General features: G+C 41.1%; 1 protein-coding gene across 2 annotated transcripts; it reads left to right on the top strand.

Moving 5' to 3' along the window:
* The first annotated feature begins 2,685 nt into the window (after positions 1-2,685).
* On the top strand, positions 2,686-14,665 carry LOC139474256 (uncharacterized). 2 transcript variants are annotated; one of them, XM_071257185.1, is made up of 4 exons: positions 2,686-2,852; positions 3,252-3,308; positions 11,451-11,521; positions 12,447-14,665. In XM_071257185.1, exons 2-4 carry the CDS (start codon positions 3,306-3,308, stop codon positions 12,838-12,840), a joined length of 468 nt encoding a protein of 155 aa, XP_071113286.1. In that variant the 5' UTR covers positions 2,686-2,852; positions 3,252-3,305; the 3' UTR covers positions 12,841-14,665. The 2 variants fall into 2 exon arrangements, with proteins under 2 accessions (XP_071113286.1, XP_071113285.1); XM_071257184.1 differs by having other exon boundaries at positions 3,231-3,308.
* The last annotated feature ends 302 nt before the right edge of the window (positions 14,666-14,967 follow it).

Here is a 14,967-nt window from a genome sequence, read left to right as displayed (position 1 = left end):
TGCAGTGTTATATGTCTATATTTTTATTGGTTTTAATGCTGGACCATTACTATTTTAATGATAGTCTGTTAAACTGTTAATATTATTACTCATCATATATATTATGAGGTGAGGTGATATGGGTGTTTAACGTCGCGTTCAAGATTATTGCGACGTGCATGCAATTGTGTGTGTGTGTGTGTGTGTGTGTGTGTGTGTGTGTGTGTGTGTGTGTGTGTGTGTGTGTCCTTGTTTTCTCCCCTAAGTGCCGAGCTCATGGCAGAGTAACAACAAGTACCATCTTTTAACGTCTTTTGGTATGACGCGGCTGGGCATGGAACACCGGACCTCCCGCTCTCAGTACAGGTGCTCCACCACTTGTCCACGGAGGCGGTCATATATATTATGAATACACGACACCTTTTCCAACATATTATAATGTAAAGGAGTCGGAAGTAGCACGGAAACGTTGTTTCATAAAGAATAAAAGCAGATGCCACCCATAAATAGTGTCATGCATTCACGTTCTTCCAACTTGTAAATGTCTATCGAATACATTAATTATACATTATTGACAATAACAACAACAACAAGCACCCACAATGGGATTCATGTGATACGTCTCCGTCTTTGATTATGCAGTTTGACGCACATGAATATGGAATCCTATAGAAGAGACGTTGCCGCGTTGTCACAGTGTCACATTGTCGCCCTTACGAAAGCAAGCAAAAAGTATCAAAATTAACCAAGCGTGACATTTTGGCCATTTCTCACATTGTCACGTTGTCGCACTGTCGAGCTTTGAATAATATCTTTTATTTTACCAAAGGGCGACAACGCGATATTTGTCAAGGTCAACATATGTTGCGTTTTCGCGCTTTGGTTAATTTTGACACATTTTGCTTGCTTTCGTAAGGGCGACAATGTGACACTGCGACAACGCGACAATGTTCCTTCTAGGATTCCATACATGAGGGTCCATTTGAATGGTCTATCATTGATTATACGGAAAACAAAAGCACTGAACTGAAATTCTTCATGGCTTTAGCTGACAAAGCATTCTTACGTCTATGTCTTGTTTTATAAGGTCCGGTTTCGGAAAACACGCGCTTACTTATAAGTTGTTAAAACCAGAAAGTGTAATGGTTCGAGGTACGGTTTGCATCATATAAGTTTCGGTTTCAGAAAACAGATTCCTCCTGCATTTAACCAGAATGTCACAGAAACACGAAAAATAACATTTTCCAAAATACCTAATCTGTACTAGAAAAAAATTATACATTCTTAAACACCAAAATGGGAGACTGTGCAGATGATTTAGTCGAGACATCTATTGGACCGTTTTTGGGGTATCTCCTGAAACAAACCAAATTTGTCCAATTTGTTGTCACAGAAAATAGACATTTAAAAAATAAATAAATAGCAATGAGACTAGTTCATGGCTAGACATATCTGTGCAATTTGAAATTCCCGACATGGGTACAATGTATACAATATATGACGGCGGTCTGTAAATAATCGAGTCTGGACCAGACAATCCAGTGATTGACATCATGAGCATCGAGCCATACAGGGTAGAATAGGTATTCAGCAACCAATGCTTGCCGTTAGAGGCGACTATGCTTGTCGTAAGAGGCGACAAACCGGATCGGGTGGTCAGGCGCGCCGACTTGATTGATGCATGTAATCATATGCTTGGATCAATGCTCATGTCATGTTTTGAACACAGGTCATGTTTTGGTCCTATTCATTATCGTTGTCTTGCTTGACAACGGTATACGGATCTATACCGAAACGTTGCCTTTACAGTATTTAAGAAGTTGTTATCCATAAATTGTGTCTACCTTGTCATCATTGCTGTATCTATTATTTGTCATTTCTATAAATAAGTCGGATATATTTATCCTGATGTTGTTTCGGTTTAAAGCGTCCTGTGTTCTCTGCTCGTTGGCATTCTCTTTTAGAGTGAGTGAGTTGGTTTTAACGCCGCATTGAACAGTATTTCAGTTACACCACTGCTAACTGTTGGATGAAATCTCCAAGAGTTACGGGTCTTAGTCGTTTGTTACTATTATTAAGATCCGGGTTAGAACAAGTCTTCAGAGACCCACGGTTGTCGTAAGAGGCGACTATGCTTGTCGTAAGAGGCGAGGTGCGGCTACCGGAGTCCGGTGGTCAGGCACGCTGAATTGGTTGAAGCATGACACCGTATCCCATTTGCGTGAATCGATGCTCATGATATCAATCACTGGACAGACCGCCGCCATATAGGCTCATAGTTGATTAGGAAATATCTGGTTTTCTAGCTGTAGCTGAAAATAATCTCGATACAAAATCCCAGCCCTCACCATGACTATCACTGGCTCACTCCAAACGGATCGGATGGACAGGCTCGGTGACTTAGTTGATAGCAAGCATCAATCGCTGGATTTTTTTTTCCAGACTCGACCAGGCTTTACATGCTGACTTAACATGTCGTATAGCTGGGGTATTACCGAGTGTGGCATTAAACAAACAAACAAACAAATAGTATATTTGATGAATAAAACTAGGACGTGCATGTGTCATGTTTAACAAGTGTTTCAGTGCTACAACTTGCAATTCACTGATTGGTCTGCACAAGTGCTTTGATCAGTGTTCAACCCTTATTACATGCCCCACGCTGATTGGTCTAAATAGTTGTATGACATATACACAGATCAGCTGTCTCAAACACAACTTTGCCAAGGAAATAATAACGGGAAGTTACGTTGGCGCTGTCATCAGCGATAAGTCTTGAATATGACGAAAGAACACTACGACAACAGTTGAACTATAAACCCACATGCAATCTTGCAGGATACACCACACAGTGGGATCTGGCCAGTATTGAGGTAGGTCAATGGAACTGGGAATCTATGTTTGTTTTCGCAATCGTAATAGCTTTCAGTCGTATAACACTTACAGGTTTCGCATGGCAACCCACTTATTTCGGAAATCGAAAATGTGACAGATAGTTTCACCATGCGTTTTTTTATGAATCTATGTCAGAGCTACCAGTTACAGGATATTTACAGGATATTCTGAGAATCCGTGCATTTCTAACAGTAAATAACAAATTGGTTTTTTAACTGAAAGACACTAACACTGAATCTCACAAGCTAATTTAATTTGGGAAATATGTTCTTTTGAAAAGATCTGCTATCATTAATGTTAATCTAAGAATGCTTGAAATGTATGATACAATATATTTATATTTTTTCTATTAACAGTGTTCTTTACGTGTTCGTCAGGGTTACATAGGAACGTGAATGGCGTAACATCTTTAGGCGAGGGATCTACGCATAATGGTATGTGTAAAAGCGTACACTCAGCTCGCGTATAGCTAGTAAACATGTTGAGGCAGTCAAAGCCGTTTGTTCCAAACGCAAGTGTGTGGGGTGGGGGGTTGGGTGGGGTGTAGGGGTGGGGTGATATGGGGGTGTTTTTGTGTGGGTGTGGGTGTGGTGAGGTTATGGGGTGGGGTAAGGTGTGCGTGTGTGTTTAATAGCAGTTTACTATATGTACATAGGGAGTCAGGGTTAGAGTAGATATGGAGTTAGCCACATATATGTCATACAGTATTTTGTTAGAAGTGAATTTCAGCCCCCATGCTTGTCAAACGAGGCGGCCTTATGGATGGGTGGTAGGGCTCGGTGACTTGGTTGATTACATATCACTCTACCCCAAGGTTAGAGTCGTTGCTAAAAATACCAATCACTGATTGACTCATTATCGTCAAATAGCAGGAAGTTTGCTTAGTACGGCGTTAAACAACAAAGAAACAACAAAAAGGAAGGTCACTGACCAATGTGCAATATACGAAGTTCGTTGTTTACAACAGTACTAACCTTAACATTCTGACTGTAATTTTCGGGGTTTTGTGGGCCACCTTTACCCTTATAAAGGGGTTTGATAACACATAGTCTGACCATTTTTCTGGGAATGTACCAATATCAAGAACCATGTTAAACAGTTTTATATAAATATCTATACAGACATTAATGGTGGTTGAAATATATTCATTAATAATAAAACCAAAACAAAAAAAAACTTAATTATGTTGGTTCGTACTATCCGTTTATTTGTAATACCCGATTTCGTATAATCCGTAGTTGAATAAAAATTAATCTCTTGAAAAAAATTTTCGGGGTTGTGTAGATCTGCAAGCCTCCACTAGGAGCTCGTTTGTCAACATAAAGAATATTCTGTCATACCACGTCATGCCAGGCACCTTAATGTGGGAGTAGATCCTGAAGTGGAGCAGGGGGTCGACGTTGATCACACTGGGGTTGATCACACTGATCACATTGGGTTTGATCATTCTGATCACACTGTGGGACATCAATGTGATCAACGTTGACTTCTTGCTCCTCCCCTGGACCTATGTCCACATTAAGCTGCATGCTTTGCCTCATGTGACTGAGTTATTGTTAATAAGCGACACTAAATGTACACAATCTGATCCACTTGGCGGTAACCCCATCTGACCTCCTCACTCATTCTTCCCACGTTAATGACTCCTTCTCACTAACACCCTGACAAAACAAAATCTTACGTGACTCAATATTATATATGTTGATATACTTTTTTTAGAAATGTGTAAGGAAATAAGGCGAGAAAGTCACGGGATACACTTGTCCTCTTGAACTGACTCACATCTAATTATGACCTATTTCAATCAAATTAATTACTTCCTGCTGAAAAGGAACAAGTGGATTTCCCGTTTCACAGTCCATAGAAAGAGTTCTATCATCCTATGTAAGTCGAATAAAAATATTCAATCTGAGGACACTTCACTAGCACATCACAAAATAACGGTTGTCATTCACTCTGTCACTTCTGTTTTATCCAGATGCCGGTCTGGCGTGTTCGGTTCAGTGTTTCAAACAATCAAGACTTGTCAAACTGTTCGTCATACATCAAATACGTTTCCGTACTCGTGTGGGGAATACGTTTCGGTACCCGTGTATTCACAGGGGAAGTCTATTTTCATTCTATTGTCAATATATCGACATCGTCGTTTTACAAAACCGAAACCTGCATTGTAACCATCCGATCCTCATTAGCACGCTCTTATGACAGGAATGGGAACTGGGGGCCTAATCTACACCACACTGCCCACGCTGGTATCCCAATAAATCTGATTTACAGAGAATACATGGAACATTTGCGTGTGAGAGATTTGCATATTTTGTTCATACACAAACGACTCCTCGGTTTGTGTCGCGTGAGTTTCTCAAAAGTGGTAAACAGTCGACCTGCATCATTTCCGACACTCCTCCCTCATTACGCTGACACGCCTTCATACAACTAGAATACGCTTCAAAACGGCCTACACCCAACTCACTTAGCCCTTAAATCGTAAATCTTTTCCATCATTTTATTTCTTAAAGTGATCCACCCACGGTGGTACAGTAGCAAATGTTTCATAACGTGATAATAATACATATTTAACATTTGTATTTTAGGATATCAGAAAACTGCGTACCCGGTATATTTATTTGAGATAAATTTGGATCTGGGTACACAGAAAGCTTCACATTTAAACAGATAGTGGAATTCATCTTCTCTAGCCGGCGACATTCACAGTTTACATGTCCTTAATTCTCTACCTATACCAAATCAGCGGCCCACTTTGACAGGTAGATTTGGGTTACAGGTTCTCTGTTTAAGAATAGAATAATAAACTTGTTTAGATAGGAGAAGACGAAGACGTTTTCAAACGAAATATTTATGATAACACCCTTTTGAACTTTTCTTGACGTCAGATCTCCAATTTTGATAGAACTAATATTTTAAAAACTTCTCTATCTGAACAGTTGGCCACTGGCTTAAAACGCTATGTGGGTCATTAAGTATATACTTAAGAGAGACCACAGTAATTAAATATTTCTTATCCAGGAGGGGCGGTCGGGTAGCCTAGTGGTTAAAGCGTTCGATCGTCACGCCGAAGACCCGGGTTCGATTCCCAAAATGGGTACAATGTGTGAATCCCATTTCTGGTGTCCCCCGCCGTGATATTGCTGGATTTTGCTAAAAGCGGCGTAAAACCATACTCACTCTTATCCAGGCATTTTGTTCATGGGTAGATACAAATTGCAAATAAACTTATAAGTTGCGATAATTTCGGTTGTACAAAGTGCATGCCAGAAACTGACTACCCGTTTAGCTGCGTTAATCCATAAGGGTATTCCACCCAGATCTCCATCAACCATAACATGTGGGGTTGCATTTCTAAGACCCCTGGCTAGTTTAAGGATGTTTACTGAATATTTTCAATTATGTATTTCCGTATGACCACATTTCACAGCCCTATAATAATATTGGTAATATCACTACATCAAAAGCCTTAAGTAAACACGTTTTTGTAAGGCATTCAGAAGTGATGAAGGAGTAATATACTCCGAAACGTTGTTCCTCATAATAAAGAAGTTGACATCCATAACTTCTCTTCCTTAAGTAAAAAGTCCAAAAGAATATAATAATTTCTACATTTTTAGAGAAGACAGATCATGGCTTTAGATGCACGCTATGATAAACATGTAATTATTGACTTGTAATTTCTATTTCTACTGAATATAAAACCAAAAAGGATAACCGGCAGTTTTTGGACGGCCCGCTTCCGAAGATCCAAACTTTTTTTCCAGGTTTAAGTCTAATTTCCAAATATTTCTATGTGTGCTTTCTCACAAGCTGCTAACACAACTGAATTGGCTTGGTGGCGATCTTTTATAGGAAGACAAGTTAAGTTCGAAAGGAAATCAATCTGTGAATAGAAAGTAGGTTAAGATCATATAACGCCATTGGTTGATCGATTGGCAATAACTGGTATATATAAACATTACTTTATACCGACAGTAAAATCAAGTAATAGTTCACATATCCTTCAGCTGCTATATTCCATATGATATAAAACAGTGATGAATTTTGACAAAATTCAACGTATAGACAAAAGTGGCATCATTAATCACAGGTCATGTTCCACAACCGGTTTAGATTTGTCAATATCAGGGAGACCTAAGGTCACTTGGTAATCATTGCAAATGGCTATTGTCCTGAAAATTTGCACCAAGTAATGAAACTAACAGTTTACCTGTCTGCTAACATGGTTTAATGATCCCGTTTAGTCTATAAATAGTCTGCATATACATTGTAACCCTTCTTACAGATAGATAATATCTCAATTTCGCACAGGGCACTATTATTAAAGCGTCTAGATCTCACCTTGAAATAATCTAGCCGTCTTTAAGGGTTTATAGCCAGCACAATCAACTCATATAGAGATGAAAGTACACATAACTTAATTTCAAACTGCTATAAAACTGGGTTTCGCACATTAACTTTGACCTTGAGTGAGGTGTTTGAAGTCATTGCGGTCTATAGATATGTCATGCGCAGGTCATGCTTGATAGTCACCTTGAGGGGTAACACGAAGGGACATAGTCACGTGATGATGACCACAATACAGTCTTCACAGACCAAACAAATACAAAGTAGACAATTTATGGATAACGACTTCTTTGATGTACTATAAGAGCGACGTTCCGGTATCGATCCTCATTCCGTTGTCAATTTTCCGGTGTCCCCTGCCGTGATGTTGCTGAAATGTTATTATAAGCAGCGTAAAACCTCACTCACTCACTCTACATTTTTAAAGCGATACTGAGGATGGGGGGGGGGGGGGGGGGGGGAGGCACCACAAATGGGCTTCACACATTGTACCCATGAGGGCAATAGAACCCGGGTCTTCGGCGTGACGACCTTGCACCACGTTATTTATTTCCTCTGTCTACAAAACCTGATTGACATGATCAATCAGGGAGACAGCCCCTAATCGTCGACAGAAGCGGACGGCTTGTCGTGGCGTCGGTCAATGCCGGCGCCCCACCAGCGACCACGTCTACAATAAGGAATCGCCGGCCGACTTCCTGGTTTTGTGTATGTCACAGAGCAGGTCCCCGCACCCATTGGCCACTCTGTCCCGGGATGCGTTCTGCCACGCTATTATCAATCAGTACCCTTTCGACCAATTCCACCCATCATCAATAAACATGGCTGCTGTCGTCTCAAACTTCACCCCTGAGTCTTGTCTTCCGTCTCCACCCTGAGCTACCATTCGAACGTAAAACCTTGGTTGACTGTAGCCCGGTACTTGTTTTGCACGTGGATGTCTGTATTTTACATAAAAAGATATTATTTTATGTGCCGAGTGAAAAATCACCTTTCTCTCATTGAGTGACGGGGAAAATAGTGCAACCGTTTCGTGACAGATAAAGGGTCAGTTGTGCACTTTGTGATAAAAGCAAGAAACTTGTTGTAGGTTACGACATTCCAAATATTTTCAGATATTGGGGCCACTCAAAAACATCCAAAATGGCCGTCGTAGAGGAACGAACTTCTGGAATATCTTATTTGGACATGACCCACAATCTAAATATATCAGGAAAATTGAACAGTTTGGAATGTACTTACCCAAAACTACATCTGTCAAGTAAATCACAAGTGAGAAAAAGTAAAAAGAAATTTGTATTTCTTTCTTCTTAAGGATATCTTTAAGACATGCATAATTAAAGCCAATAAACTATACCAATATTGCATACTCATGAGATAGATAACAGAATATTTAATCCAAAGATTGTATTTATTGAAATATGCTGGTACATGGCTAATGTTTTAGTTGTCTAGTGACAATTAAATGTAATTACATTTGCTAAGTGGTGTGCTAATCAAACTGGGCACACCACAGTCACACCAACCCTCGGAGTTACAACTACATCTTAGAAGGTCTTGGTTTGGCTTAGGACGTTGTGTAGTACAAATACTCGCCCAGAGTTTGATATACTACTCATAGATGTCGCGGCGATCATGCTAAGGCCTTGTTGAAGAGGCATGATTTGTGACGAAAATTCAGAAGACGTTTTCGTTCCATTTGTACATATACAGATTGAGAGTACGTCCAGAGTTGACATTGTTTGGGATGAGTACATCTCTGACAGTCTCAATCCACAGCAAGAAGCACAAGAGGAAAAGTGAGTGAGTGAGTGAGTTGGGTTTAACGCCGCTTTTAACAGTATTCCAGTCATATCGCGGCGTGTCAGCTTAATGTGGGTGGAAAGCCCGAAGTGATGCAGGTCTCAGACGTTTACCACTTCTGTGAAACCCACGAGCACGGGTATGGTGCTGACAAACCTAGAAACATAATCGGGGCGAACCGGGATTCGAACCCACAATCATAGGGTTCTGGCGTGCCCAAGGGACGCAATTCTGCACAGCGAATCGCGGCGCCTTAGACGACTGGACCACCCGTGCCCCCACAAGAGGAAAAGAAGTCAGATGTGAAACAATTGGTCAGATTTTGTCAATGATTTGCTTCCATGTTCAGATGAAGAAGATGACACAAGACTCTTTTTCTTTTATTTAATGTTGCTAGACAGAGTCATGGCAGGATTTTGATTCAATCAGTTGATACAGATGTCAATGTTCTGGCCATTGCATTGGAAGCCAGAATAGATGTGTCTTACTTCTGGATAGCTTTCGGAACATGCAAACTATTTAGATGTTTGGCTGTTCATGTCCTTGCTAGACTCCATGGGCCAGGGGAAAGTCTATTCACTTCCCGCTTTTCTTGCAATTACAGGCAGTGGCCAGACATCCGTCTTTTTGCGCGAAAAGGCAAAAGATTCAATCAGAGTTAGAAGCACGGCATGTGTATGACACGGCCACAGAGGCTTTCAATCTCATTGGCGGTGTACCGATCAAGCAGGTTTTGATGAACATGATGCCAGTCATTCAGCGTTTTGAGGGTTTAATGTATAATCGGGCCAGCATCTCTAGAAGAGTTGACGAGGCACGCAAAGACTCATTCACTGGGGATGCTTGAACAATTGATTCCGTGCCTCCAACATCAGCTGATTTGTACCAACATGTCAAAAGAGTTGCATTTAAAGCTGGCCACTGTTGGAGTCGAAGTCTGGAGGCGGATACAGACCTTTCCACACCAACTGAGAGAGGATGGGTAATATCAGTAGCCTTTGTGGACTACACTACCACAAGTCTCTAAATCATGCCAGTAGCTTCTGAGATGTTAAACAATTTAGATTGACGTCTAGATTGACGAGTTAAATAAGAAATTTACTGAAATGTAACGAAACAAACTACAAGAAGTGACATTTACTCCATAAATGACCACATGTCATTACTTTGCCATGTCAATGTGTTACTCACGTAAAGTTGAAGTCAACAGTTTGTGTACGAGCTCGACACTAAAAGGGAGGCAATTTGCGGGGAGGTAACTCTTGTGGTTCAATAGTTCCGTCAAAGTGTTATGTTTACTGCAGTGAAATATCCAGCGCTATGTGGCAACGCTCGTCCCCATACAGCTAGAGCCACTAGATACATCCTACAGCAGCATAACATCATCACCATCATCACCATGCCTTGATCACCATGATTTGAATCCTATAGCAAACTTGTTTGTGAGATACAAAGACGTGTTGATGACCTCCAACCAGTGCCGACAACCACAGCGGAACTGAGAGCAACTTTTCTACGCATATGGGCCCTGATCTCCATTGCCTTCATCAACCGCCTGGTGCACTCAATGCACTGAAGATGTGTCGCCCTCATTAACGCTTGTGGGCATACGGCGTTTATGGCTTTGCCCTAATTTGAAAACCCCATCAAACATTATCGACACTATGTTCGTGATCTGTGTAAAATCTTGACATTCTAGCCTGTTCCGAATTTTGTTAACAATTAGTGCTAGCCAATTAAAACTGTGTTCAATCTTACTCCACTTATTTAATTATTACTATATACAAATAAACTCCCATATATAAATGGGATCTCAGTGGGCAAGCACTATAAACACGGCATTAGTCCGGAGTAATACGCACGCACGCACGCACGCACGCACGCACGCACGCACGCGACTATATAATTGAAATAGTCTTGGACGCGACGCTAAATTCCACTTTACCTCACCTCAACTGAAACAGATGTTGGAAGGTCACACGCGGTTTCTTGAGGGTCATTGTGCCTCGATGGCATTAGTCCGGAGTAATACGCACGCACGCACGCATTTGGCTATATAATTGCAATAGTCTTGGACGCGACGCTAAACTCCACTTTACCTCACCTCACCTCAACTGAAACAGATACTGGAAGGTCACACGCGGTTTCTTGAGGGTCATTGTGCCTCGATGGCGTGGTAGATGTTCTTGCTCTGTCACTTGTATGTCTGGTCCAGTCCTCGTTATTTAAGCCGTCGTTATTCTGATAGGATATTGCTGTCTGCGGACTTCAGCAACTTTCGCTCACTCTCTCACTCTTGATTCAGATGTTATGAGAACGTTTTTTATTATGTTTTTTTATTATTGGAATAAGTATTTGTCGGCAGCGAGTTTTTGTATCAATGCGTGTGTTTATCATTTGAGTTGTGTTGAACGCAGGTCTTCGACGTTGCAGCTGTTGTAGTCAGCGTCATCGTCCTCACGGGAGTGGTTCTCGTCATCGTCGCTGGGTACGTCAATTAGTTCTCTCCATTCGTAACATTTTGGACCCGTGAAGATTCCGGTGACTATGCTTGTCGTAAAAGGCGATCGGGTGTTCAGGCTCGCTGACTTGGTTGATACATGTCATCGATCCCAATTGCGTGGATCGATGCTCATGATCTCAATCACTGGATTGTCTGGTCCAGACTCGATTATTTACAGACCGCCGTCATATAGCTGGAATATTGCTGAGTGCGGCGTTAAACAACAAACCAACCAACCAACCAAATCGTAACATTTTGCTTATATGTTTGACGATTGTACTGTCGAACGAGCGGTTGGCTTTACAAGCCTAATCTAGAGTGGTGTCAAGAAAATATCCGGCTATTCCAGTAATATAGAGATTCGGGTTCTATTCCACACGTGACATCGGTACAATCTGCAAGTCCAATTTCTTCTGCTATACTATTCTACGGTGAAAATTATTCCGCTGAATGATGTTGGTATTTCATAACCAGGTTTTGATTATTATTTGGTGTATAATGTTAATACCACTCGCAGGCCATCTAGTGACGTGCTAAAATTGATATTTTATCACCGGCAAGAAAAATCAAATGCTCAAAGTCGTCTAAGGCGCCGCAACTCGCGGTGCAGAGTTGCGTCCCTTGGGTACGCGTATGAGCGAGGGCTCGAATCCCGGTTCACCCCGATTACGTTTCTAGGTTTGTCAGCACCATACCTATGCTCATGGTTTTCACCAAGTGGTAAACATCAGAGACCTGCATCACTCAAGGCTTTCCTCCCACTTTAAGCTGACATGCCGTGATATCCCTGGAAAAAACTCTAATACACTCACTCACATTGGTTGTATTTTATTAGACACGTCTTAGTATTTCACCTTTAAATATTTTACAATGTGTCTGTTACGTTTTATTTACCAATTATCTTCTCCAGACTGTGTACGAATAGTTGGTGCTGCCAAGAGAACATTGACACACCCTCCGACGAGAGCAGGATCCCCGTCGCAAACGATTACGTGAATATTAATCCTTCGAACGCTGGGAAAAATATTAATCCTCCGAAAGCTTGGAAAAGTGAGAAAAGGAGGAAAAGTGGGAAAAACAGATTCTCTCGGGCGACTACAACTTGTGGCAATACTGACATTGATGACGACCACGTGTATGAAGACGTCACCACAAGGCGACCAAGCAAAAAGGAGGCCGAGCCATGCAGAGGTTACTTGTCCATGGAGGTGTTGAAGATTACCCCGAATCGCGACTCCGACCGAGCACGCACGTGTGAGAGACCAGTCAAAAGTGTCTACATCAGTGACATAAATCTGCAGTAGAAGGATACTTTACTGTGGCATGGTCAGCAAACTGACGTTATGTGTGGTGGCGTGTGCTGACAAGAATATGAAACGGAATTATATAGGAATTATATATTATAGGAATATAGGTGATTTACCTTTGATGGTTAAGTATTGGTAGGGTATATATCAATAAAAGTAAACGTTGATATAGATAATGTTCAAGAAAAAGATAATTGACTTTCACTTCAACAGTTTAAAACGTTCATGTAATTTCCAATTATATATATAGTATACTACTCAAAAGAATTAAAGAACACCCGGTTTTTCATATTAATATATATAGTTATCTGTCATGGCATAAGGTGGTTCTGTTCGGTCTACTTAGTATTCCCGCTAATTGAAGCGAATCCCTTTCTGTTAGATGAACAATGGGGGCGGTCAGGTAGCCTAGTGGTTAAAGCGATCGCTCGTCACGCCGAAGACCCGGGTTCGATTCCCCCAAAGGGTACAATGTGTGAAGCCCATTTCTGGTGATCCCCGCCGTGATATTGCTGGAATATTGCTAAAAGTGGTGTAAAACCATACTCACTCACTAGATGAACAATACTGTACATGAATCAATTTGCATTCCTACATAAATACTTATATTATTGTTGTAATTTACATTCTAACGTGAAGCTTCCGGGGTAGAATAGGTCTTCAGCAACCAGTACTTGCCCTGATAGGTGACTATGCGTGTTGTAAAAGGCGACTAACGGGATCGGGTGGTCAGGCTCGCTGACTTGGTTGATGCATGCCATCGTATCATATTGCATGGATCGATGCTCATGATGTCAAAGACTGGATTGTCTGGTCCAGACTCGATTATTTACAGACCGCCGTCATATAGCTGGAATATTGCTGAGTGCGGCGTTAAACAACAAACCAACCCAACCCAACCCAACCCACATTCTAACGTAACATAATCACAAAAGCATAATTACTAACAACAGTATAGAACAAATAAAACCTTGATCATTGATTATCATGCGTTTATGTATGATTCAAATATACCCATGTAGATCCAGGGTAGAATAGGTCTTCAGCAACCCATGCTTGTCGTAAAAGGCGAATAACGGGATCGAGTGGTCAGGCTCGCTGACATGGTAGATGCATGTCATCATATCCCAATTGCGTAGATCGGTGCTCATGATGTCAACCACTGGATTGTCTGGTTGAGACTCGATTATTTACAGACCGCTGTCATATAGCTGAAATGTTGCTAAGTGAGGCGTTAAACAACAAACAAAGTTCCGTCGCAGTATCCTACGTGGATTCCCGATAATTTTTGCCTATCGTTCAGATAACGTTTAATGAGTTTACATGTAAGACGTTGTTGTTGTTGTTGTTTCTTCTTGTTGTTGTCGATGTCATATGATGTGCCAAAGGGACGAACATATAAATATCCAAGAAAAGCTATCGTCTTAAAACATACGCAATTTGATTGGTCTATCAGATCATAATTATGAAAAACAACTGAATTGATGACCATATCGTTCTTTTCTTTTTCGGGCGGTCGGGTAGCCTAGTGCATGGTTAAAGCGTTCGCTCGTCACACCTAAAATCCGGGTTCGATTCCCGACATGGGTACAATGTGTGAAGCCCATTTCTGGTGTCTCCCGCTGTGATATTACTGGAATATTGCTAAAAGCGGCGTAAAACCATACTCACTCACGCTTTTCTTTTTCACTTGTTGCACAAAAAAGTTTGGGATGTATAATTGTGCAGGAATGTTCTACAAGTTAGCTGTCTAGATGCTATCGTGTTCAACGTCCTTATTTTCTGAATGAAAGGGAAGATTAAGTGCAAAAGAAATAAAAGAACCATCACACCGAATAATGATGTTTTTCTTTGTTATCGAAACCGGCGTACATTAACATTGACACGCAACACACTAATTTCTCTCTTTGATCTAATTCTCCCCGGGAATAGCTGAATATTCATGATATTGCCGATGTGGCGTTAATTCACTCACTCACTCACTTTATCAAACTTAGCATCGTTTCCAAATCTGAACGAAATATATAAAGGTAGATCATGCAACACCAGATCGTATGTTAACGTGAGTGAGTGAGTGAGTGTGGCTTAACGCCGGTTTTAGCAATATTCCAGTAATATCACGGC

Source organism: Haliotis cracherodii, unplaced genomic scaffold (genome assembly GCF_022045235.1).
Source record: "Haliotis cracherodii isolate W230 unplaced genomic scaffold, xgHalCrac1.p SCAF_3, whole genome shotgun sequence".
In the NCBI taxonomy this organism is placed as follows: Eukaryota; Metazoa; Mollusca; class Gastropoda; order Lepetellida; family Haliotidae; genus Haliotis; species Haliotis cracherodii.
Note: the sequence above shows the minus strand (reverse complement) of the source record. Positions and strands in the feature narration are given on the sequence as shown.

Excerpts from the sequence above, each read along its gene's own strand:
- LOC139474256 (XM_071257185.1), top strand. Across the intron at positions 11,522-12,446 it reads GTTCTCGTCATCGTCGCTGG|ACTGTGTACGAATAGTTGGT; the intron begins GTACGTCAATTA and ends TATCTTCTCCAG.